The 24,160-nt window shown below is 44.2% G+C and overlaps 1 protein-coding gene and 1 long non-coding RNA gene across 3 annotated transcripts in view; one reads left to right on the plus strand and one right to left on the minus strand.

Annotated features, from left to right (window-relative positions):
• The window catches only part of LY86 (lymphocyte antigen 86), a 58,975-nt gene that overhangs the window by 33,195 nt on the left and 1,620 nt on the right, over nt 1-24,160 (plus strand). For both annotated transcript variants that reach the window (XM_027603045.1, XM_027603044.1), the window contains 2 exons: nt 309-437; nt 21,404-21,456. In XM_027603045.1, the coding sequence (XP_027458846.1) occupies nt 309-437; nt 21,404-21,456 (182 nt within the window). The remainder of the gene's footprint in view (nt 1-308; nt 438-21,403; nt 21,457-24,160) is intronic.
• LOC113927311 overlaps nt 13,955-24,160 on the minus strand; it is a 28,779-nt gene continuing 18,573 nt past the window's right edge. Inside the window, exon 4 of the long non-coding RNA XR_003521578.1 lies at nt 13,955-14,177. This is a non-coding gene — a long non-coding RNA (uncharacterized LOC113927311). The remainder of the gene's footprint in view (nt 14,178-24,160) is intronic.

Below are 24,160 nucleotides of genomic sequence, written 5' to 3' on the forward strand. Positions count from 1 at the left end.
ACCTTGCTCCAAACAGATCAAGTTCATAAAAGGGCCATATTCATACCTAGGTCTCCTGCCATTATCCCCTGTAGCATTGCCTACGTGCTGTTTAAAAAAAAAAAAAAAAAAAAAAAGGAAGGAAGGAAGGAAGTGGGGAGGGAAGGAGGGAGGGAATGGAAAGAAGGAAGGAAGGAGTAAAACTGTTCCCACAGGGCAGGCTTCTGGAAATAAAAGGCCTTTTGGCTCATGCTTCTATAAATGTTGACTGCTTTGATACGAAGCGAAACCCACGCTAATAGTAAAGCCGATCTTTTCTTTCCCTTTAGGAGAGGACATCAAAGAGCTGTTTCTTGAGGTAGCTCTCTTCAATAAAGGATCGTCCATTTTGAACTTCTCCTATCCCATCTGTGAAGAGGATCTACCCAAGTTTTCTTTCTGTGGAAGAAGGAAAGGGGGTAAGCTGTCTGTTTTGCTCACTGCTTGCTAAGGTCCAGAGAGGGATGAACAATGGCTTCCTGTTGAGGCTGGAGCCCTGGTTCCACCCCTCACCTTTAGACAAGCTTAACCTTGCTTATCAGAGTGTGTCATATAAAAATAACAATGAAGCGCATTTCACAGGACCTACCTTATATACTGAGCATAAAAACCAAGTGAAACACGCATGTGAGACACTTTACAAATAAAACAATGTTACTGTTCCTGGTGGCACCTTGCAAAAAAAAAAAAAAAAAAAGGCTGGCATCATAAAGAACCAACAGCTTCCCCAAATCCACTGAGATGCAAAGTATCTCCAGTTTTCTCCTCAGTGATCTCTTTAGTGACAGGGTCTCCTCAATATGGCAATGGACTCTGAGAAGAAGAAAAAAAAAAAATGAAGCTTTCTAAATGTCACTGTTTTATTGTGGTCTTGCCCAGCTGAGTCGTTGACTAATGGGGGCATTAGGTAGCTAGACTCAAAGTGCACAGCATAAAACCATGACATCATCTGTTCCTTTTTTCAGTTCACTAACTGCCTACCCCCTGCTGTACATACCCCAAGGAACATAAGAACATCATTCCAGCCAGTCCTCACCTCCCTCTGTGTCTTCTCCTCCCCCAGCATCTTCACCAAGGCCCTGAGATGCCTTTGTTTATTTAACTAAGACGTGGGTCTGATCTGTGACTATCCTTCCGGAAGTCACTCTCCTCCTTCCCAGGGCATTCTTCCCTGTCCCAGGGGCCAATGGGGAGCGCACCCTTAACCCCACACACCAGAAACATCCACTTATTTATTTCTTCATTCAAGGAAGCCAGAGTGTAATTACCCAATTGTGCTTTCTAAACAAAGGATCTAGAAGAAATTGGGGTTCCCTTAGCATAACTAAGGGGTGAAGACAGAGAAAGTTTGTGCAGGAAAAGAAAACAGGAAATTTAAGAAAGCGCAGGCCCCCTGAAGCTGAGGCCTCAGCTCAGCCTTCCCTGCTCATTCTTTTCTCCGTTCCCCAAAGTATGGGGTGCATAGCCATATTGGCACAATCATTTATTCCCATTTGTCATCCTCAGTAGATGATGAGCTTCTTCAGGTTGGGCATCCTGGTCTTTATGCCCAGGCCTTCAAATGTGCCTGCTTCACAGAGAGTACTCAGTACTAAGCACTCCAGCACGCATGCAGACGGAAAGAGCCCACACCAGTAAGCATTCGTGCCAGGCACTGTTCTAAGAGCTTCACATCCAGTCAGTCATTTACTTTCTACCACAACCTTATGAGTTAGTACTATTAACACTCTAACGCCAAGTCACAGCGCTAGTGAGGGAGCCCTAGCTCAAACCCAGGTGAGCTGGCTCCGGGACCCATAATCTTATTGGCTAAGGAATGGATCAACCAAAGAAGAAACAAGAAACTATGCCTTTTGGCCAGGAGTTTATTTATTTATTTTTTAAATTTATTTATTTTTTGATGCAGTGTTCCATGATTCATTGTTTGCATATAACACCCAGTGCTCCAAGCAGAACGTGCCCTCCTTAATACCCATCACCAGGCTAACCCATCCCCCCACCCCCCCCTCCCCTCTAGAACCCTCAGTTTGTTTCTCAGAGTTCATAGTCTCTCATGGTTTGTCTCCCCCTCCAATTCCCCCCCTTCATTCTTCCCCTCCTGCTATCTTCTTCTTCTTCTTTTTTAAATATATAATGTATTATTTGTTTCAGAGGTACAGATCTGTGATCCAACAGTCTTACACAATTCACAGCGCTCGCCATAGCACATACCCTCCCCAATGTCTATCACCCAGCCACCCCATCCCTCCCACCCCCCACCACTCCAGCAACCCTCAGTTTGTTTCCTGAGAATGCCTCATATCAGTGAGGTCATATGATACATGTCTTTCTCTGATTGACTTATTTCGCTCAGCATAACACTCTCCAATTCCATCCACGTCGTTGCAAATGGCAAGATTTCATTCCTTTTGATGGCTGCATAATATTCCATTGTGTATATATACCACCTCTTCTTTATCCATTCATCTGTTGATGGACATCTTGGCTCTTTCCATAGTTTGGTTATTGTGGACATTGTTGCTATAAACATCGGGGTGCACATACCCTTTCAGATCCCTACATTTGTATCTTTGGGGAAAATACCCAGTAGTGCAACTGCTGGATCATATGGTAGCTCTATTTTCAACTTTTTGAAGAATCTCCATACTGTTTTCCAGAGTGGCTGCACCAGCTTGCATTCCCACCAACAGTGTAGGAGGGTTCCCCTTTCTCTACCTCCCCGCCAACATCTGTCGTTTCCTGACTTGTTAATTTTAGCCATTCTGACTGGCCAGGAGTTTATTTAAAGTCATCGTTTAAGAACTCTTTTTGGCCAGTGATCTGACTTTGTTTCAAATAGGGACATTTTTCTTCCTAGCTAACCTACCATAGACTGGTGAGTCAGTTTTCCTCTCTGAAGTTACTAGAAATAATTTTTGATTGATTGGGTACATTCGTATTGTTCCTTGGCATGGTGAACTCTTCATGAGTTGGTCTCTAGCTAACCTCTTCTATAGCCAGTGTCTACAGTTTTATCACCTGTCTTTTGCTTATCTTTCCAATTTTTACCCAAAATAAGTGTTCTTGAGCCCAAATGTGGAAACAAGTACACTTGGAAGTGCTATAAGCTTGGTAAAAAAGAACGAATACTGTGCCAACCTTCATTTGTACTTCCTTCTATTTCCTGAATCAAGTCTCCCTTGCTCCCTCCTGAATGATGGAAATGGGGTCCCACTTGATTTTCCTGCCTCCTTACTGCTGGCAGAGTAGTCTACTCAAACACAGATCTGATGGGACTGGAGAAGCAGACTAGACTCAGCCAAATGAATCACTCCCTCTGGATGTTCCTGGAGCATCACATTCCTACTTATCTCAGCTAGAATCATATTCGTGTGTGTGTGTGTGTGTGTGTGTGTGTGTGTGTTTCCCTCCTTAAACTGTGAACTCCTTGAAGGCAGGAATATTTCTTGCTCCCCTCTGTCTCTGGAGACTTGGCAAAGAGAGCCTGGCACAGAATAAAGATGCGATAAATACTTGTTTTATTGAATTTTTATATGATGGATTGAATGCAATATACCAGCTCACCTTAACAGTGACTATCTAATGATGCTTATACATGCCACAAAGATACGAGTGCATCAAATCCTAGCAAGCAGTGAATTATCTTGGTCCCCCGAGTTTAATAAAACCTGTTTTTTTCCCTATGAATAGTTTTAATAGAATTAATAAAACAGAAGAGATTTTGTTCCCCCAAACTGAGATGGCCAATTCAGTTCAGCAGCTCAGAAGGGTGGTGCTTTCCTTATCTGAATGCCGGGCAGCCCTATAGCTATTTATTTGCTTTATTGCTGCAGGGCTAAAACCTGCATAGGCAGCCTGAGAAGCCGGCACTCTGGGACTTGCCAGGAAATTTCATATCATATAAAGCAATCACAAAACTGATATACAATGCTGCATGAACAAATAATTATGTAAATTATATAAGCCAGAAAAACTAACATCTTAAATTTAGAGGCTTCTTGGGTTATTACGTTTTTCTTTAACCCACCCACAAACCTACTGCAGGAATGATTCTATTGAAAGAAGTGATTAATTCTAAGACCGGAGAGGGGAAAAGCGGAGAGCTGAAGCCAATTCAAACCCAAGCACAAGCTGCTGTTGACATATTAAGCAGGAAACAGAGTCCCTCTGGGGTTTGCAGGTCCTTAGCAGAGCAGTGAGAAAGCTTGGTGTCTACTGCAGGTGGCACACGAAGGTGTTTGATATCATTTGTTTGCTATCATTTCCAAGGCATTACTATGCATCCCTCTGCACCTTGCACCCTGCTGGCTGTTCTCCAAGCCAGATAAACTACAAAATGGGTCAGGCTTACTGAGACTGCGTGGATAAAATGTTGTACCCTTTCCTTCTGCATCTTTCACAACTAGCTCTAAGGTAAGAGCTCACTGGATTGAAAGACCAAGCCATGTTCTTTTGGCATTAGCTATTATGGTGTGATTAGCAGTTTGAGGGCAATAGCCTATATGTCCAGTTATAGGGGATTGATTAAGCAGATCATTGTTCAGTCAAACACAGGTTCGATGTGCTGTGCTTTTAAATGATGTTGCAAGAAATTATTAAATAATTTGAAAATACACTCAAAAATTTTGTGAATGACAAAGAAGCTTGCATAAAAGAGTACTCACTATTAGATACTGTTTTTAGTAAAATGTGTTAAATGTATGCACCATCGAGCTCTGAAATAGTATTCACTTAGGAGCTAATCGAGGTTATCTCTCAGTGGTGGAACTACAGATCTTTGTTCTCATCTTTTTGGAAATCTCTTTTGCTTTCATAATAAATTTACAAGGTTATTCTTTTCTTTTATTAACTTATTTTTTATTATGTTATATCAGTCACCACACAGTACTTCATTAGTTTTTGATGTAGTATTCCATGATTCATTGTTTGTGTGTAACACCCAGTGCTCCATGCAATACGTGCCCTTCTTAATACCCATCATCAGGGTAACCCACCCCCAACTCCACTCTGCTCAAAGAATAGATAGGATGAATTCTCTTATTCTTCTTCCTCTTTTCAAAAAGAATCATAACATGGAGCGCCTGAGTGGCTCAGTTGTTAAGCATCTGCCTTCGGCTCAGGTCATGATCCCGGAGTCCTGGGATGGAGCCACGCATCGGGCTCCCTCCTCCGCGGGAAGCCTGCTTCTCCCTCCCTCTCCCACTCCCCCTGCTTGTGTCCCCTCTCTCGTCAAATAAATAAATAAAATCTTAAAATAAAAAGAATCATAACCTACTTAATATTCAACGATATTTGGAGTTAGAAAGTTCTGAGTCAACCGGTGGCATAGAATGTCAAGGGATCTTTCAATATCCATTCCAGATTTTTTTCTGGGGTACTCACATTCCCCTTTACCCAGCTGTGGGCTCATTGAGAAGGAACCAAAACAGGTCACTGTTTTACTTTGTTCTCTGTTAATGTTCCCTTACTGCCTTTCTTGCCTCTGGTGGCATCGGGTCATGTAGATTCATTTGCTTTACTTGATCGTGATGCTTTCAAATTGACATCAGTTTTTAAGACTAAACTGGGATTTAATTGAATGTCCTAATGACCACACCTGATGACTACCCCTAAGGAGAGGACAGTAATGTCAGTAGAAGCTCCATAGCTTTGGGCAGGTCCACAATGGCCAACTGTGCCCTTACTCCAGTGGATCTCAATCTTGGTTATACATTAGTTAGACCCACACTGTTCTTTGTTGTGGCCACATGTGGCTACCCAGCCACAGAAATGTAGCCACTCTAAATTGAGATGGGCTATAAATGTAAAGTTCAGGCTTGACTTCGAAGACTCAATATGAAAACAAAAGACGTGAAAGATCTCAATAATTGTTCTATTGGTTACACGTTGAAATTATAATATTTGAGACTTATTATGTTAAATTAAATATATAAGTACTATACCATTCCTTTTTATCAACAATAAAACATTATTGTTGACATATTATTAAAATTAATTTCACCTTCTTAAACATGGCTACTAAAAGAATATAAAATTATACATGCGGCTGTCATATTTTTATTGGGTTGTGCTCCATTGAAATTTCCCTTTACAATTTTGAATATCTCAACACCCCACACCCCAGACCAGTTAAATCAGCATCTTGAGAGGGAAGACCCAAACCAGGTGATTCCAATGCTCTGCCAAGTTTGAGGAGTCCTACTTTAGCCCACTAGGTAGGGATGGTTCAGTAACAACTAGTATTATTACAGCATTTAATATGTGCCAGGAACCTTCGCAGGTTTGTTATATATATTAACTAATTTATTGCTTGCACCAACCTTCTGAAGGATAGAAACTATTGTTAGTATCCTCGCATTAACAGATGAAGAAATTGAGTCCCAAAGGGATTAAGAAACTTACCCAAGTTCACAAAGACAGCAAGTGGTAGAACTGAGTTTCTCTCTAGGAAGCTGAGCTCCAGGAACTTGCTCTAAACCTGTTACATATTCTCTTTGAACATCAAGAAGATACTGCTGGAGAAGTATGACTCATTTCAGCCCTCCATTAGAATTGGAAACAAGGATTTAAAAGGCACAACAAGGGCCGTCTGGGTGGCTCAGTTGTTAAGCATCTGCCTTTGGCTCAGGTCATGATCCCAGGGTCCTGGGATCAAGCCCTGCATTGGGCTCCCTGCTCTGTGCTAAGGGAAGCCTACTTCTCCCTCTCTCACTCCCCCTGCTTGTGTTCCCTCTCTCGCTGTGTCTCTCTCTGTCAAATAAATAAAAATCTTTAAAAAAATAAAAGGCACAACAAAATTATAGGAATCAAATAATCATTTTGGGCATAACCAACCATTATATAAGGTGGTGGTTCCCAAAGTGTGTTCCCTAGACCAGCACCATCAGCATCATCTAGGGAATTATCAGAAATGCATATTTTTGGTCACCACCCAGACTTATTAAATTAGAAACTCTAGGGTCGGAGCTTAGCACTCTTTTAACAAGCCCTTTGGGTCACAGATCAGCAAACTTTTTCTGTAAAGTGGAAGGTAGTAAATATTTTAAGCTTTGCAAGCCATATATTCATATGGTCTCTGCAGCACAAAAGTAGCTACAGACAATACAGAAATGAATGGATATGGCTGTGTGCCAATAAAACTATTTGCGGACACTGAAATGTAAATTTCATGTAATTTTTCTGTGTTGTTAAATATTATTCTTCTTTCGATTTTTTTCTTGACCCATTTAAAAATGTAAAAACCATTCTTAGCTCACGGCTGCAGAAAAAGAAACGTTAGGGGTATTTGGACCACAGACCATAGGCTGACAGCCCTGCTCTAGATGGTTCTGTTGCATGCTAAGGCTTGAGAATGTCAACTATAAGGAAAATGAGAATTCAGGGCTCTTAGCCAGAATTACTAAGCACAGGAACTATCTGGCTTTCACTATGGTGAGCACTCACCTAAGGTTCAAGATAAATTCAGATTAGGTTACTTTGAAAATGTTAACAACTTTGCTTTAAACTATGCTTTGCCAGTGCCAACAAATCAGATTTGGGACAAAGAAAGGGGACTTAACATAAAGACAGATACGAGAGCTGATGGTAGGGAAAAAAAGAGCCTTGTTTGAAAATGCCAGAGACTGATGGTCTCCTCCCCTCCCACAGCTGCCACTTACAGGCTGGGGACAGAAGGCCCTTCTTTCTGGAGGATCATTTGATCTGTCTCATTCTCAGTTGCTTCATCTATAAATGGGAGTAGCCATAATTCTTTTTTGGGTAATAATGAATACTAAAAAAGAAAACATGTGTCACATGCCTGGAACATTAGAAAGCAATAAACATGGCAATGGTATGTCTCTGTCTCTCTGCCTCCTCCCCCACCTGAGGGACCTTGAGGCAGGGGGTGGAGCAGCTTGAGGGACCTGCAGCTGCTGTACATACCCAGGTTGGGTCTCCCACAGAAACAAGCCTAGTGAGGATCCTGACTCAAACCAGCTCACCCAAAGCTGGGGGCAGCCGAACTAACATTCTGCCACCTGCTCAGGATCCCAGGATTTCATGAGGAGTAAATGAGGAAGTCTCTTCTCGTGTCTTTCTGTTCTATTTTGTTTTCTTATCTTGGTCTTAGGTCAGCCTCTAACATTCTCATTCTATGCTCCTGGCTTGACTTCCTTCCAGAATGAGTGGAAGTGGAAATGTCCACTTCCTTCCTGGAAATGTGACGTCTCTCCACAGAGGTGTGGTTTGTCCCCGTGGCCCCAACAAGACTACCCCACAATCATCTAACATAGAAACTTCTTCCAAAATTTGGATTTGTTGACACTAGCCTCCACCACAAACGAGACCCCATAGCTCTGGCTTGGAAATCTGTTGAGTTACTGAAGTCCCTTTCATTCCCTTCTGATTTATCATGAGGCCAACATACTTTGATATCCATTCTCGACAAATTGGGGTCCACTTTGTTCAGCAGCTTTCCTAGAATATCCTGCCTCAGGAAGATGAGGATGAAATGAAAAATACAGCATAAAACTGACTGTAGGACCTACTGTTGAATGTGAAACTGTAGTATCAATCTGGAAAGTAGGAAGAAGCCCCTCCTGGACACACTCCACCCAAATAGAAAGTGGGGTGGGGGTACCCAAAGGAACAGAGTGGCTCATGTTTTGGCTGTCCAGAATATGGAGTGTAGGGTTATATAGAAACAAGATTCTCAACTGTAATGAACCTGGAGATTTGGGCAAAAACCTAGATTAAGACCCTAAAGTAAATAGAATGAACACAGGAATTTCCCTCTTGATGGCAAAGACACATCAGCTGTCAGACTTGATTCTGGCCAAACCTCTATGAGTTCAACCCAGGCAAAGAGCCCTGGTTTCACAGCACTAAGTAACAATCGGCTTTCAAAAATGATTTGTTTATTGCTTCATGGATTAACATGTGGATATTAGTTGCACCCAACCTCTTGCCAAAACCAACTGAAATTAAAATAAAGACTTGAAAGAGTTAAATAAGTACATCTCCTGTGTGTGTGTGCAAGTGTGCATTTGTGTGAGCGTGTGCGTGTATGCCTGTGTGCGTGCGTGTGCACGCAACCGTGTGTACACTAGGTATATATATGATTTTAAAGTAGGGCACCCGTGGGTCAAGGACTTCTCCCTGAGACCTTGGCAGCCATGACTGACGTGGCTGAAGCACAATGAAAAGCTGGGACGACTTGATGTCATATCAAGAATATTAGAATCCCAGGGATGATGTCATGTCAGAATCCCAGGAAGGTGTAGAAATCAACAGTCTTCACAATAATTGCTAGCGCACGATGCACCTGTCTCACTCTGGGTAGGCTAACCACCTTGCAGAAGGAGCAAAATCTGTTAGGAGATACATCCAGTGGATATTGATACACTTCATGCAATATGTGAGCTACAGAAACAAATTAGCTGCCGACTTAATTTTAACTGCATCTGGAAAACTTGTAATTAAAATAAATATTACAGTGACACCTTTTACAAGCTGGAGAACCCTTTAGTCAAGGAAATAATTGCTCCCTGGTTTATCTTTTATGTAAATCTGAACGTTCCTACTCTAAGTGTTTGTCCAGAGTGGGGAATGCATTGTAATTAGATGAATTTCAATATATAGCAGAGTAGATCCCCTGAGAACTGTCTATAAAGTCTGACATGACATTTCCCACAAGGCGGATATTATCTCTGATAGCAGCTAAGGGATTCTGCTATAATATTCATTGATTTTACATATACAAATAAGACAAAGGCAGAAGCCTAGGGGATGCTCATGTTGGCTACCTGTCCTCCCTCCCCTTTGTTAGCTCGGGTGTCTGTCATCTGTCCTGGCTGATGCTGAACAAGCGCACCTGGCCATCCTCTGAGCATCATTTACATTAACTGCAGAAACGTCTCAACCTTACTGCCTATAACAATTCTGAATTTGGTCTGAACAGTTCTATCTAGATGAGCAATTCAGATCTCATCAGCTAGATTTCTATTGCCCTAGCTCTCTCTGTTTCTATATGCTTTTTTTCATGGGTCTGTGAAATGGAGGAAATTTGGAAATTGCCTAGATTTGGAAGAATTCCCACAGATGCTTTCTGCAAAATGCCTGTGCCATGCACTGCTGTAGTAGAAGACAGGGCAAAATCACTTTCCAGGCCAGTGCCGTCTTGAAGAGTTTCCACCATTAATCTACACCGACGGTCCTGACAATCTCTATAAAGCACGCCCACAGCCCGGCACTCCCACCGCGAGCCTCACTTTTCAACTGTTTCACATTCATTGCACACACACTAACGAATGCAAGCCCCGGGAATACGGTCATTGATTTCTGCTCTAAGAGAAGGAGAACCAGCGGCTTTATCTGAGGCCTCAATTTGAAAATATGCCTTCTCTGGATTGGCCCTGTCTCTGTCCCACCTGTTTGCTTACCTTTGATTTCTGGGCCAATTTAGGCCACCTGCTTCTGCAAGCTCCTTTGCTTCAGGCTTTCTGCTCTTCTGTCCCTGTAACTTCCTTCTCAATCTCTCCTGATCCCAGCTTCTCATCCTCTTTCCCCAGATGACAAAGGAGCTTAGATGGGAACTCGTGTGTCTTGTTTCCACCTTCCCTTGGATGAATCAATAGACCCATGGAGGGGGGTGATGGTCTTCAGCCACCTGGGAAATCGCAGTTTCTCCTGCCATTACCAACCCCACTGTCATTCTGTTGCTGTAAGAGCACCCTACCAACCCCGGTATTATTCTCCAAGAATTTTCTGGGGCCTGCCTCATCACACTGCAGGGCTGCCTGGGAGAGCAGGAGGCTTGGCCCAGCCCAGTGGTTCTCAAACTGGCACATACATCACATCATCTGGAGGACTGGTCAACCGCAGATTGTTGGACCCACCCCCAATTTTCAATTCAGTACATCTAGAGAGGCTTAAAATTTACATTTCTTACAAGTCCCCAGGTGAGGTTGATGCTGCTGGTCCAGGGACCACATTTTGAGAAACTCCAGCCTAGTTAGGGATAAGCACAGGGCTGGAAGCTAAACCGGCCCAGAGTTGGACCATCACTGCCACCTGTGTTTATGTGACTTGAAGCAAATTACTCAATCTCTCTGAAAAGCATCACTTTCTTCATGAGTACCATAAGAAAATTATGAGTGACCTCATGGGAGTGTTAGAAGGATAAGATGGGGTAATACATGCAAAGCCCTTAGAACAAAGTCTGGCCCAGAGTAAGCACTCACTGCATGATAAATGGAAGCTCCTTCGTGCAGCTGATTAGGGATTTCTCAAGCAAGGGCTCTGGGCCCCTGAAGTCATCCATCTCAGAGTGGAAGTCTGCATTTTAACAAGACCTGCAGGCCCAGTAGAGCTTTCCGAGGCTTGGAAGTTGAAGACCTTTCTCCTCAGAGGTAGCAGGAACATGACTCCCGTCCAAGCTGTGTACCCTCTGGTGGCCGACACAGCAGAGTCTCCGTGGACTCCTTGTGCCTCTGGGGAGAGAGCGTCGTTTGTGTTTCTCCTGGCATTGGACATTGGAAGCATCATCTCCTCAGCCTTCAGCCCTTCTTCTCTTCATGTTTTATTCTTTGTCTGTATCCTTCAAGCAGCTGTGGATTTGCTGGGCAGCCTCTCTCTTTGGAGAGAGTCAACAAAAACAGTGGTGCGTGATGTACTAGCAGAAAACTCTCTCTTAAACCGCAAAAAGTAGAAGTAGGAACACTGATCACCCTGGAGAGGGTACCAGCAACAACCAAGCAAAAGAGGACTTTTTCTTGCTACAAAAAAAAAAAAAAAGAGGAACAATATTGCCTATTAAGGAATCCTACAGCCCTGAGAAATTTCTCTCTATCTATAAACAAATTCAAGCCCATCTGTAAGAGCCAATAATGTGTTTGAACTGTCCTTTGCCATCAGTCACAGTTTCAGCTTCGTTGAACCCAGCATATTTAAACTAATGATGACCTAGGACCAAAGCATTTTTAATTTTCTAAGACAATACAAGCTCCTTTACGAATTCCCAGCCTGTTGTAGATTTTCAAAAATCTAGCTCAATAACTCCCACACTTTCATGTAATAATCATTTACGAAGCCAATTAAGAAGGCCAACTCCCAGCTCCCTGGACCAGTCCAAAACTCTGATCCCATGGGTTGCTGGTATTTGCATTTTAACAAACATCCCAAGAGCTCCAATGTGCATGGACCCTGGAGAACCCCAATTTGAGAAAGGCCATCCTCTGCAATGTCTATTTCATTATTTCCCATCACATTGCTCTTTCCTGCGTCTGCCCCACGTTTCTGGAGATCAATTCAATTTCTCCTCTTTCTCCCCAGTACTGTCTTCTTCGTTTCCATTTCTGGAAATCCAATCAGCCCACCAATTCACAAGTTATATTTTGAGAGTTACATTAAATATTTATCCACTGAAATTCAGAAATAAGTTGGTAGGGGAAAAAACTTAAATTTTCTTTCCCTTCTCACTGCCAGAAGTTATGTATCTCTTGAAGGGAAACTGAGCAGCAAAGACCAAAAGGTCTTGTAGGAGGAATAAACTAGGAAACAAATCATTTCACCTTCTGGGCCCCAAATCCTCATCAATGACTTAATAATTGGCAATGTCTGGGGAGTACAGTACCTCGGTGGCTCAGTCAGTTAAGCATCCAACTCTTGATTTCAGCTCAGGTCATAATCTCAGCATTGTGGGACTGAGCCCCACATAGGGTTCGGTGCTCAATGAGGAGTCTGCTTGGGATTCTCCCTCTCCCTCTGCCTCTGCCCCTCCCACAATGTGCACTCACTCTTTCTCTCTCTCTCTCTCTCTCTGTCTGTCTAAAATAAATAAATAAATCTTTTTAAAAAATAAATAATTGGCACCATTTGGTACAGTAGCCACTAGCCACATGTGGCTATTGAGCACCAGAAATGTGGCCAGTCCAGAGTGAGATGTGTTTTAAGTGTAGAATACACACTAAATTTTGAAGATTTAGTGCAAAAAAAAGCATGAAAAAAGACCTCCAAATAAATCATTAATATTTTTATATTGGTTACATATTGAAATTATAATATTTTAAGATGGGGGTTAAAATATATTTATATTCTTAAATTAATTTCACTTTCTTCTTTTTTGTAAAATGTGGCTACTAGAAAATTTTAAATTATGTATGTGGTTCACGTTATATTTCTATTAGACAGGGCTGGCCTAAAACTATCCAGTATGATAGGCACTAGTCACATGTGGCTATTTAAATTATTTACATTTAAATTAAATTAAAAATTCAGGTCATCAGTCACACTAGCTGTGTTTAGCTAGAGGCTACCATATTTGATGATGCAGATATGGAACATTTCCATCTTTGCAGAACATCATTAGACATCACTGACCTAATGGTTTCTATATTGCTCTAATTTTTTTTTAACAGTCCATCCTGAACGCAAGTGTGTGAATGTATATTGGAAACTTCACTCTCCAGCCCAAGCTGTAATCCCAAATACCTTCTCTTTTGCTGAAATCTTGGGTTATGCTGATGTCATGGTTCTGAAGGGCCCTTTGTTGGGGACTCAAATTCAAACAAGCCATCAGTCTTGGCCCCTTCTCAGGTCGATCACGCGGAGCCTCCTCTCTTAATCCAAGACTACTGTGTTAGTTTCCTACTGCTGTTTTAACAAATGACCAAAAATTTAGTAATTTGTAACACAGATTTATTCTCTTGTAGTTTGGGATGTCAGAAGTCTAAAATCAAAAGTGTCAGTAGGACTATGTTCCTTCTGGAGGCTTCAGGGGAGAATCCATTCCCTTGCCTTTTTTCAGTTTCTAGAAGAATTCCTTGGCTTGTAACCACCTTGTGATCTCACTGAACTCACCCAGATAATCCAGGTTAATCTCCCCATCTCAAAATCCTTAGCATAATTATATCCACAATGTCCCTTTTGCCATAGAAGGTAACATACTCACAGGCTCTGGGGATGAAGACAGGGACATCTTGAAGGGTGGGCATTAGTAGCCTGCACAACTCCCTGATGGAAAACCAGTCCATCTTGTCTGACCTCTGTGTACCACATAAAAAGACCAACTAATTGTGCATAACCCAGGGAAAACTCAAACTCTATGTTTTCAATGAAAATGCCCTCGCAGAAGTCAAACCGTTTGGAGAACTTCACAGATGATGCAGTCACTCATTTACCTGAGGAGAGATACAAGTTTTTCTGTTAAGGGATCATATCATTGCTCAGAAAAGGTTTGCCTTGTTGGGCCATTATTGTCACCCTGTCTGAGACCCCATAAAGCTCCCACCTACCATGGACTCTACTCACAAGAGAAGCTATTTAGCTAGAAGGCAATTCCATGACCCATGCGTTGGAATCATTCCAGCAGAGAAAGAGGGTGAAATAGCAATGAGGCCTTCATAAGACTTTATTACTAAGAGAAAGCCAGCATGCAATTAGGAAAAAAAAAAAAAATCGGGATTACAAGTGTGCCTCTGAATCACCAGAGAGGTGTAAGTAGTGGGCCCATGAACAAGGAAGCCCTGGGAAGGTTCTCACTTCAGAGTTTTACAAATGATCCACGGCAAGGACACAGGGAATGCTTTCAAGCTGTAAATATCATTAAGTTTCTCTAGTAGTAAAAGGCCAAAACAAAGATCTCATAAGTCCATTTGAATGAACAGTGAAAAATACCTAAGTACTGCAGACAAAGCTAAGATGTGGTCATCCAAACTCTAATCCAAAACTTATGAGCTCCAAAGTGCAGTTGTAATTCTGGAAAGGACCACAGCTAGGATGCCCAGAACTGACCAAAGGGGCCAACAACACACTGGACATTTCAAGATAGGTTTAGAAACAAAATTGAACGTGTTCTAATGACTGAGCTCCCAGGAGCAACAGGAAAAATTCTCCCAATAAAAGGGTCATCTGATATGCCCAGGAATCCCAAAGCTTCAAATCAGTTTATAGACTACACCTCATTTATTACAGGTTACACTGCATTGGCCCCCAGTGGCCCACTGCTCAGGGACAGTAAAAGTCCATGCGACTAAATGAAGAACCTAGAAACCAAGAGGCCAGCCACGCACCTCCCCCCTCCTTCTCCGCTCGCTCTTTCCCAAGCTTGCCGGCTCCCTCACAGCCACCCACCCACCCCACCCGGTGCGGTCTTCACCTCCTTGTCCCTCTCTCTCAACTCCTGTTTTCTCTAAAATGTGAGGCTCTGAGCCTTCTCGAGGACAATCCAGGGCATTCATTCTTCTTCCCGCTCTTTGGTGCAGAAGTCAGAGAGTAGCTTCGAGGGTACTCAGATTTAGCTTCTAGGCTGGGTGGCTCCATCATCACAGTCAGGCCCAAATATATCAGCAGCCAGCTTTCCAAGACCATCCCTAGCTCATATGGGGCCTTGGTACAAATTAGGAAAAAGTTCACCTTCTGCCAGGAAGTGTTGGTAGTTCGGGATTCCCCCGCAAAGCCAGAGACAAGGACTTGGGGGTGGGGAGTTGTTAGGAAGCAATGTCAGAAAACAGGCATGAGCGAGGAGCTCCAGGGACTCAGGGCAGGAGGAAAAGCCAGGAAGGGATAAATGGGCAACTGATTACCAGGATGGGAACTAGGGCTCAGCCCCACTGGGATCCTTGGGGAAGCGCAGTGTGCATGTCAGAATTGTCCCTCTGAAGGTCGGGAGGTTGTGGAATTTATCCCCAGATTCCAGTGCCCCTGGGTTGAGGGCTTGCAGAGGATAATACCCCTGCAGTTGTCCTACGCGGGCCACTGTACAGTGGGAAAATATGGAGAGGCGGCAGGCTCTTGACCTGGGACAATATCCGAGGCACCGCTGATAATACCAAGGCTGCCCTGATTTCAAAACTGGCTAGGGGATGTGGCCAGGGCAGCAGAAGGATCTGCAGGTGGGATCCAGCCCAGACCCAGGCTGCAGAGCCTGGGCCCTTGGGCAGGAGCTGGATTTGTGCCCCCACCCACGCCCTCGGCCAGCAGCCTGTGCAACCGCACGCAGACACTCAGATCACTTCTGAGGTGGCACAGGCATGCTTACCACACCACAGTCCTCCGGTGGCCAGCCCTCAGGTCAGACATAACGAAGCACAAGCTCTGGAGAATAAAAGGCGAAATGGCCCAGAAGATAGAGAAGCTGACAAAGTCGGACACACCAAAAAAAAATAATAATAATAATAATAAATAATAAATAATAAAGATTGGGCCTGGACCAAGCCTGGAGCTACCTGCCCACACTGCCTGGAATCAGTCCATTGACACCCAGAAGAAACCTTAAGGCTTTCAGGCCCACAGGGAGTCTGTCTACAGCCAAACTCACCCCAAGGCAGGGGACACTCCTCAGAGTCCCCACGCAGGCAAGCTCATTATGAATTTAAATGAGCGCCCTAACCAGCAACTAGCTCAGCGCCCTGTGGGACCAGGAAGCATTTTCTACACCCTGCAGGGTCAGAGACTGAAAAAAAAGCAGAGCTAAAATCAGGGAGGAGATGAGGAGCCGTGCCCGGGCCTTAGCCATCTGCCAGACTTGGGTGTCTTAAAGGAAATGCCCGGAGGCAGGGAGAGGAGCGGAGATTATATTTAGATCTCACTAAGATGAAGTAATGCGCTTGCTCCCTCTCACTCTAGAGACGAGGCTCTTGGTCTGCTTGGAACACTCTCCCTTCTCTGTCTTCACGGTGGGACCGCTGCCCACAGGAGCCCTTGTAAGGGGGCCTCCCCAGCTCCCAAGGCACCCCCACTCCTTGGAAGGCAGGCTGAACCCTGTGTCCTCCTAGTTCGGCACAGCTTCCCCAACGATCCCCCTCAACTGGGCCTGGCAGGTACGAAAAAGACTCAACGCTGGGGTAAATAAATAAATGGTGATTTTTAAAATCTTTGTTCTGAATATACTAATTGGCCTATTTATGATAAATTGTAACTCTTAAGTATTTTTACACTGTCAAGCACCCTCGGGGTGCTTAAATATTGATGACATTTTTGTAATAAATTTGGAAGACTGGAGGCAGTTGCAGTAAGATGCTAGGAAGGGCTAGGAAATGGGGACAATGCCTGGGACAGAACCCACACATTCAGGGGGCACTTCCAGGCGGGTATCCATGCTGCTCCCAGAGGATGAAAGTCTGTAGAGCAGAAGGCAGCCTAGAGCCTCACGTCCATCGAATCCAAAACCCTTCGGGACCTTTTATTTCCACAATTTAAAAATCAATTCCCTTTCTGAAAAAGACACTATGTGCCAACCACGCGAAGATCTGGGTCAGAAACAAAGCCGCTTCACAGAAATGACTTCATGTGTTCAGAACCGGGGAGGTGGATTTCTTTAATCCACAGCACACCGAAAACTGATAAAGATTTCAAATGGAGGAAAGGAAGGAGGGAGTACAGATATACTGGGGCTCTTTTTATAGTTCCTGGAGTGTGAGAATGTTAATTAAAGGAATCTCAGAATCGGGGAGGATCTAAGAATGGAAGGGGCGAGAATTTAATTTTAGGTGTTGTTTCATTAGGTTAAAAAAAAAAAAAAAAAAAAAAGACAGTTCCGTGAGCTACCTGCAGCCATTCTCAGGAACTTCACAGACCCCCAAAAAGCTCCAACTGAAACTGTAAAGTATGAGAGACAGATTTAATGAAAGCCTCTCGGCCCAGTAAAGAACCTCTTCATTTGAAAGACAAATTCGTAAATCTTGGAGCATAAAATCAGCATAATAGAATGTTAGATATCACTCTAATGCGATTCTTCAAAGAGATGTCCGCATCCATTTTTTAAAACAAAAGGCACCAACAGGATTTATTAGCTGTTGCCTCTGCCAAAAGGTTCCCAAACCTAGGCTAGATGTGGTCCTCAGCATCCAAGTGAGTCTTCAGGATGTTACCCTTCTTTCCATCCAGTGGATAATAATACAACTAATAACTACTGACACTGGCCTTACTGGTGACCCCACTTTTCTCGGCAAGTTTACATACACTTCTCTGGTCCCCCCAATGCCCTGCAGGAGAGACATTTCCATTTCCATCTTGCAAGTGCAGAAGTTGATTTGTGGGATGGATGCTCAGCTGGCAAATAGGAGAGCTGGATCCTAAAGTCAGTTCTGTCTACTTCCAAGGTCAAGCGGTTTGCACTATGCCACCTTAGAACAATGAGTAGACACATAAATCAGGGGTAAAATGTGTCCAAGGGAACCCACCCAGGCCAGACATGCACAGGCACACTCACTCCCCATTCTTGGGCTCTGCTCCTGCGTCCTGCATCCCATACTTTGATGGCCTGAGTGAGTGATCTTGACTGGTTCATGCCCATAGCATTCCCAGTCCATGAGCTGTAAGCGGCAGAAATCCATTCCTGCCAACAAAAGCAAAGAGATTTTCTGAAAGGCTATCTAGGAGTCAAAGAAGCAGTACAAAGGCTACAACACCAGACAGAAAGCAAACAGCCCTGGATACTGGTGAGTCGAAATAAAACAAACCATCTCTTGCCAGAACAGGTTGGCCCTAGGTCTCTTCTTTGTTTTCCTGCTCAGATTGTTCTGGCTTTGGTCACAGACTATCCACTGGGGAAGAGAGAATTTCCTAAAAAGAATGGTGTCCTGGTAGCTGGGCCACTGCATTGCACAACTCCAGGGGGCACCACTCACATAGATTATAATGTGAGTGGTATGCCCTCGGGTCGTACAGCATGCCAGCCCTACAGCTGAATCCCAGGCAGCCCCTCTGAACTCTCTGCACTTGTTAGAATCAGCGCCCACATACACCTCTCACTTCTCGCACAGTTAACTTTCTGTACAGCTCATCATTGTATCTTTCCCAGTTGCACAGGAAGATCCTTAAGGATAAGATCCAGAACTTCAACATCTCTATTTCTAAAACCACATCATACAGAGAAGTAGCTTCCGATTAAACTTTTGCTTATAGCCACAACCAAATATGTATTTCCTTTCAAAAATAAATGGATCGGTTCATTTAGTGCAGTGAAATAGGAATGTTGTCCACCTGGCATCCACCATGTTTGCACAATTATCCTCGCCAAGTACAAGAAATTGACCATGGCAAGGAAGGCTAGATAAGCTGGGGGCATGAGCATGTAACAGAAGCCAAAGGCTATGCTAAGAATGGGTGTCCTGGTAGAAGGTCAGGTTCAGATTGCCTGGAGAGGCCTTTTTCAAAAAGGATTACCCTCACTCCCCTAATATTATTCCATGTAGGCAGCTGCTCACGCCCCAGCCACTGCCCCTGGCCCCAAAGCCCCTTTTCATGGACAGAGTTTGGTCAGTCTCCAAGTATTTCCTGAGCAGTGGTTAGGCACCAGGGGCTATGTGAGGCAGGAAGTCACTGTGCTATTAAAAGAGCTCAATACCTAATGCCATCAATAAACCAATAACCATTTATTCAACTCCATCATCCTCCACCATCCCTCCACCCTCATCACCAGATTGGCTGCCCTGATGGCTCATTGCCTAAACCAGGCTCTTGTGTCAGCATAGCCCAGGCCCAGAGCTTTCCAGCAGGGAGAGGGTCACAATAGCAGGAGCAAGAATGAAGTGGGCTGGCAAACCCACGTCGTCCTGGCTCTAGATCTGCTCATTCAACAATCTCTTTAACAACCCTATATTGCACCCTGCTGTGCGTTCGACTTTGCAATGTACCGGGAGCTGTGCAACAAGAAGGCACAGGCTACTGAAGGAAGCAGCCTGTAAACAAATGATTACAATTCTGGGCGGCCAATGATTCAAATGGTTCACATAATATTCTCATCTACCATTGTGTCTAGCACCTGGCATAGCGCCTGGCTTGCACTGGGTGGTTGCCCCATAGTGCAGACTGATGAGTGAATGTATTAATGACAAACATTGACTGCTCGCCATGGGCCAGGTGCTGTGCAAAGAGTTTTACTTGCATTAACGCATGTGATGCTCATGACAACTCCGTGAGGTGAATATTATTGTAACCCCTGCCTCATTTCCTGATGAGGAAACCGAGGCACAGTAAAATTAGGTGACTTGCCCAACTAATAAGAAGAGGAGCCAAAACTCCAGCTCAGCACAGACAATCTGACCCCAGAGTCTGTGCTCTTAGGCACTGTGCTTATGTGTTAAGTGATTGGGGTTGGGGCGGAGCCCAAGAATGGGGAGTGAGTGTGCCTGTGCATGTGCATGTGCATCCCAGAGATGGCAGTCACCATACGAGGAGCTGGGCATGGTTTCAATATTCAATATGTTTTTTAAAGATTTTATTTATTTATTTGAGAGAGAGAGTACATGAGAGGGGGGAGGGCCAGAGGGAGAAGCAGACTCCCTGACGAGCAGGGAGCCCGATGCGGGACTTGATCCGGGGACTCCAGGATCATGACCTGAGCCGAAGGCAGTCGCTTAACCAACTGAGCCACCCAGGCGCCCTTCAATATTCAATATTGACATGAATGGCCCACCCACTACCATAATGTCCAAGCAGCTTGACCTCCACTAACGTTTTCCATCATTCCACCTCAACCACTGACTCCCACATCAACTCTGTACGCTGTCATCCCCAGTAAATGCACTACTTCTGAAACCTCAGTGCCAAGGCTTCTGCTCCCTGGCTTCACCATGTCCTTCTAGCACATGCATTCTAGGACCTTGATGGCAATGATGGAAACCCCATTCAACTGACTCTACCACTGTTTCTACTGGCAACCCACCCTGCCTTCATTACTTCTTTACCCTTCTTAGAGTCCATGATCTATTATTAGAAGTCTATTCCCAACAGCCTACACTTTCTCTCCTTATCATTCTTGCCCAGTAAAACTACCCAACCATCTACCCTCTCCCATTCTTGTATTAGAGCTACTGAACGTTGCCTCATTCCCCTCCCCAGGGCTTAGCTCAGATATCATCTCCTTAGAGATGCCTTCCCTGGCCAGCCATCCAACAAAACATGGTGTCTCCTAGTTGGTTATTTTAGCAAATTATTTATTGAGTGCTTTCCAGACCTTGCTATTAGTGCTTTACATTGATTAATTATTTGAATCCTCAAAGCTCAAGGAAGTGGACACTGTTATTGTCATTATTGTACCCATTCTAAAAAAGGAAACTGAGCCCAAAGGGGTAATGACTATCCAAAATCAAACAGATATCATAGGCAGTCTCAGGATTGAACCCCACACAGCCCAACTCCAGCCTGGTCTCTTAACCATCACACCATCTGCCTCTCACACAGCCAGCATGTCTTCTTCTAGCACTTTCTACAATCCAGGTACTGCCTTATTTAGGGATTTATATGCTATCAGTGTCCTCCTTAGAATACAAGCAACTGTGTGGACAGAGACCTTCTTTTTCATCACTGGATCCCGAGTGCAGAGCGAACACAGATAATATGAGCAAATCATTTTTGTTTAATGTGATTGAGTAATATTATGTCTGTTTTGTGTATGTTTCAGAGCAGATTTATTTTGCCGGCCCCATCAGTAATCCTGGATTTGAAATTCTCCAGGTAAGGTCTTGGTTTTCTGTTTTGCTCTGTTACTTAATTATCTTATTGAGCAGTTTCTTAGAGGAGGAGGAGGGAATTACATTTAAACATATTCCATTGGCCATCACTAAGAAAACCCTTCTACAAAAAAAGCTGTTACCTCATGGTGGGCACTTACAAATGCTTAAACACTGATTTTGCCATTTTGGTATTTAACATTTTATGTCCCAATTGACCCTCGGGGATCCTCTGGGCAGACAGCTCCCGCAGAGAAGGACGCCCGCGTCCCATCCTGCAGGATTGCCTGTGGCCTTGGGGACTGCATGGGCTAAAGTTGCTGGGGTGTGGGCTGTCGGTGAGGCTGGCTGTTCGGAGAAAAAAAGAAACACATGTACAACCATGAAGGCTTATAAGCTCCCAGGTTCCGGGCTTGCACTCTTACTCATGGCTGCCACCGGGTGAATAAAATGCCCCCACCTGAGCATTCACTGGCAATACTCACAGCTAAGGGTCAAGTTTTCCACTCACTCCTTTTTATGCAAAATAATGTGACCTTATTAAATGGCTGAATTCAAGCATCTCTAACATAAGCAATACATTTTCAATATGCTACTCCTGAAAGAATCTTATGTGACATCATAAAAGGAATCACAAAGATGTAATAACTATGTTTTTTGTTTCAACCTCATCCTATCAGTTTTCAAAAAAAACCTCTGTCTGCACAACCAATTTGCTTAACTCTGTTTCATTTCTCATGTGTGTTTCCTTTCTGTCCCAGGCTTTGGGTTCTGAAGGTGCAAGCCCTCATGTCTGGAGAACATTCTCTAGTGTTGCCTTTGCCGATGGAAAGTTTCCAGCTTCTCCTTCCCCCTCCAGGGTTCTCCAGAGTCTTCTCTGCAGACCTTTCAGTAAAATATTAGAGTCTTGCAAACTCCCTTCACTTCTAGAATGTGGGACCAAAATTCTCCCAACTAGTTTTTTTGTGAAATCTTTGCTATTTGAACTCTTTTTCCTTCTCTATTTTCCTTCTGAATCCCTCCATCCCCCCTCCCACTGGAGATTGACTTAAAATTTGCAAACAATTGATTTTCATCTTGCATTATTGGTTTTTTTTTTTTTTTAAAGGCAGTGTTCTTTAGGAGTTGCTATGAAATAGAAGGGAAAAGAACTTCTTAAAGGCACAGAATCCCTTTGAAAGAAAAATCTGGCAGAGATGTAAAAAAAAAAAAAAGCTTTATTGCATTCCCCTAGGATGCCTGGGTGAGTGCAGGACCTGCGTTCTTCAACCAGTCACAGTGCTCAGCCATGTTGCCCAACATGAGGGCCAAGCCAGGCTCCAGGGTCCCTTGCCATGGGCATGGTTTTTTGGGCATCCATTGGTCCTCTTCCCCTTCTGAGGTTTGGGCCTAAGAAGCAGAAACCTGGCCAGCCCTGACTGTGTCCAGCCTGCTGACACCTGGCCAAAATTGACAGGGGGCATGACCCAAGTGGGACACATGCAACCTGTCACCTATGCAACAGACGCAGCTGCCGGCCTTAATCTCAACATGGGCTCCCACGCTGTTTGAGGGCCAGCTGCGACCAGCCCGGCTTCCTTGGCTGACAGCCAGCCAGCAAGGCTCAGAGACTTTGCTTCCTAATATGGGACAGAGACAGTGTGAAGCCTTCTGGTTTTAAAAGACCTGCCCTGGATCCCCTCCTCCCACTAAATCCCCCAGAGATGGGCTCTGTGCTAATTCCATCCCTGCTTGGCTGGAAGCTTTTCCACTCAGCACTCAATCTTCAGTGTCTTGGTGTTACTTTCTTTTTAACACAGCCAGTCCCTTGGCCCCGACTGAAGTCCTGCCCGGAGCCCTGCAAATCCATGACTGTTGTTTTCTTGAATTAGAATTTAGAGATCCTTTGGGCTTCCAAAATGTGTGGACAACCACCTGTAGGTAGAGCCTAATCTGCGTGAGTGCCAAGGATACGACTGTAAATTCCTGACCCACAAATCCAGGGCTCTCCTCAACAGCAGCGAGGCTGCCGCTCTCCATCCCTTTTCCCTACTCTGCCCCTCCTGTCCCCTTAGTGTGTCCCTCCACCTGCCTGCAGATGAGCACAGTTGCCCAAATTCTCTTGCCTCCTAAACCAGAGTATGCGTATCTTGTACGTATGTATGCATGTGTGGAATGTAAGTATGGAATTCATAATCTAGAAACCTTCCTGCAAATACTACATCTTTTCTAGGCTTATAAGGCAATAAGGAAAAATTCATTTGTTTTTCAATAATTTTGGGCATTGTGTGCCGGAAGGCACATGGACACTAAACGTAAAGAAGGTGATGGTGAGGGGGCCACGGGCAGATGCACATTTGAACTGCTCTCTACTCATAATGAATTCTCTAACTTTCACACTGCCTCGCTTACATTCCTATACTGCTTCTGAATTCGCAGCTGCTCATATTTGGGCAGCCAGCCTCATGGGAGTCTATGCTGTGACAGGTCCTCAAGCTGAGTGGCACCCTAGGGGACACTCTGAGCAACCCTCTCACCTCAGCCACTATCAAGAGTACAGCCTGGCTCTGCCGAATGCAGTTTTCATTGTTAGGGAACCCGCTCGCTCCTGGACCTCTGCTAATTGCTAGAAAGTTATTCTTCTCTAACAAAAACTGCCTCTCATGCAACCTCCATCCAGTGGTCTGATCTATTCCTTCCCTCCGGCTTATACAGATTAAACCCCTTTT

The sequence above is a fragment of the Zalophus californianus genome, chromosome 7 (genome assembly GCF_009762305.2).
Source record: "Zalophus californianus isolate mZalCal1 chromosome 7, mZalCal1.pri.v2, whole genome shotgun sequence".
Lineage (NCBI taxonomy): Eukaryota > Metazoa > Chordata > Mammalia > Carnivora > Otariidae > Zalophus > Zalophus californianus.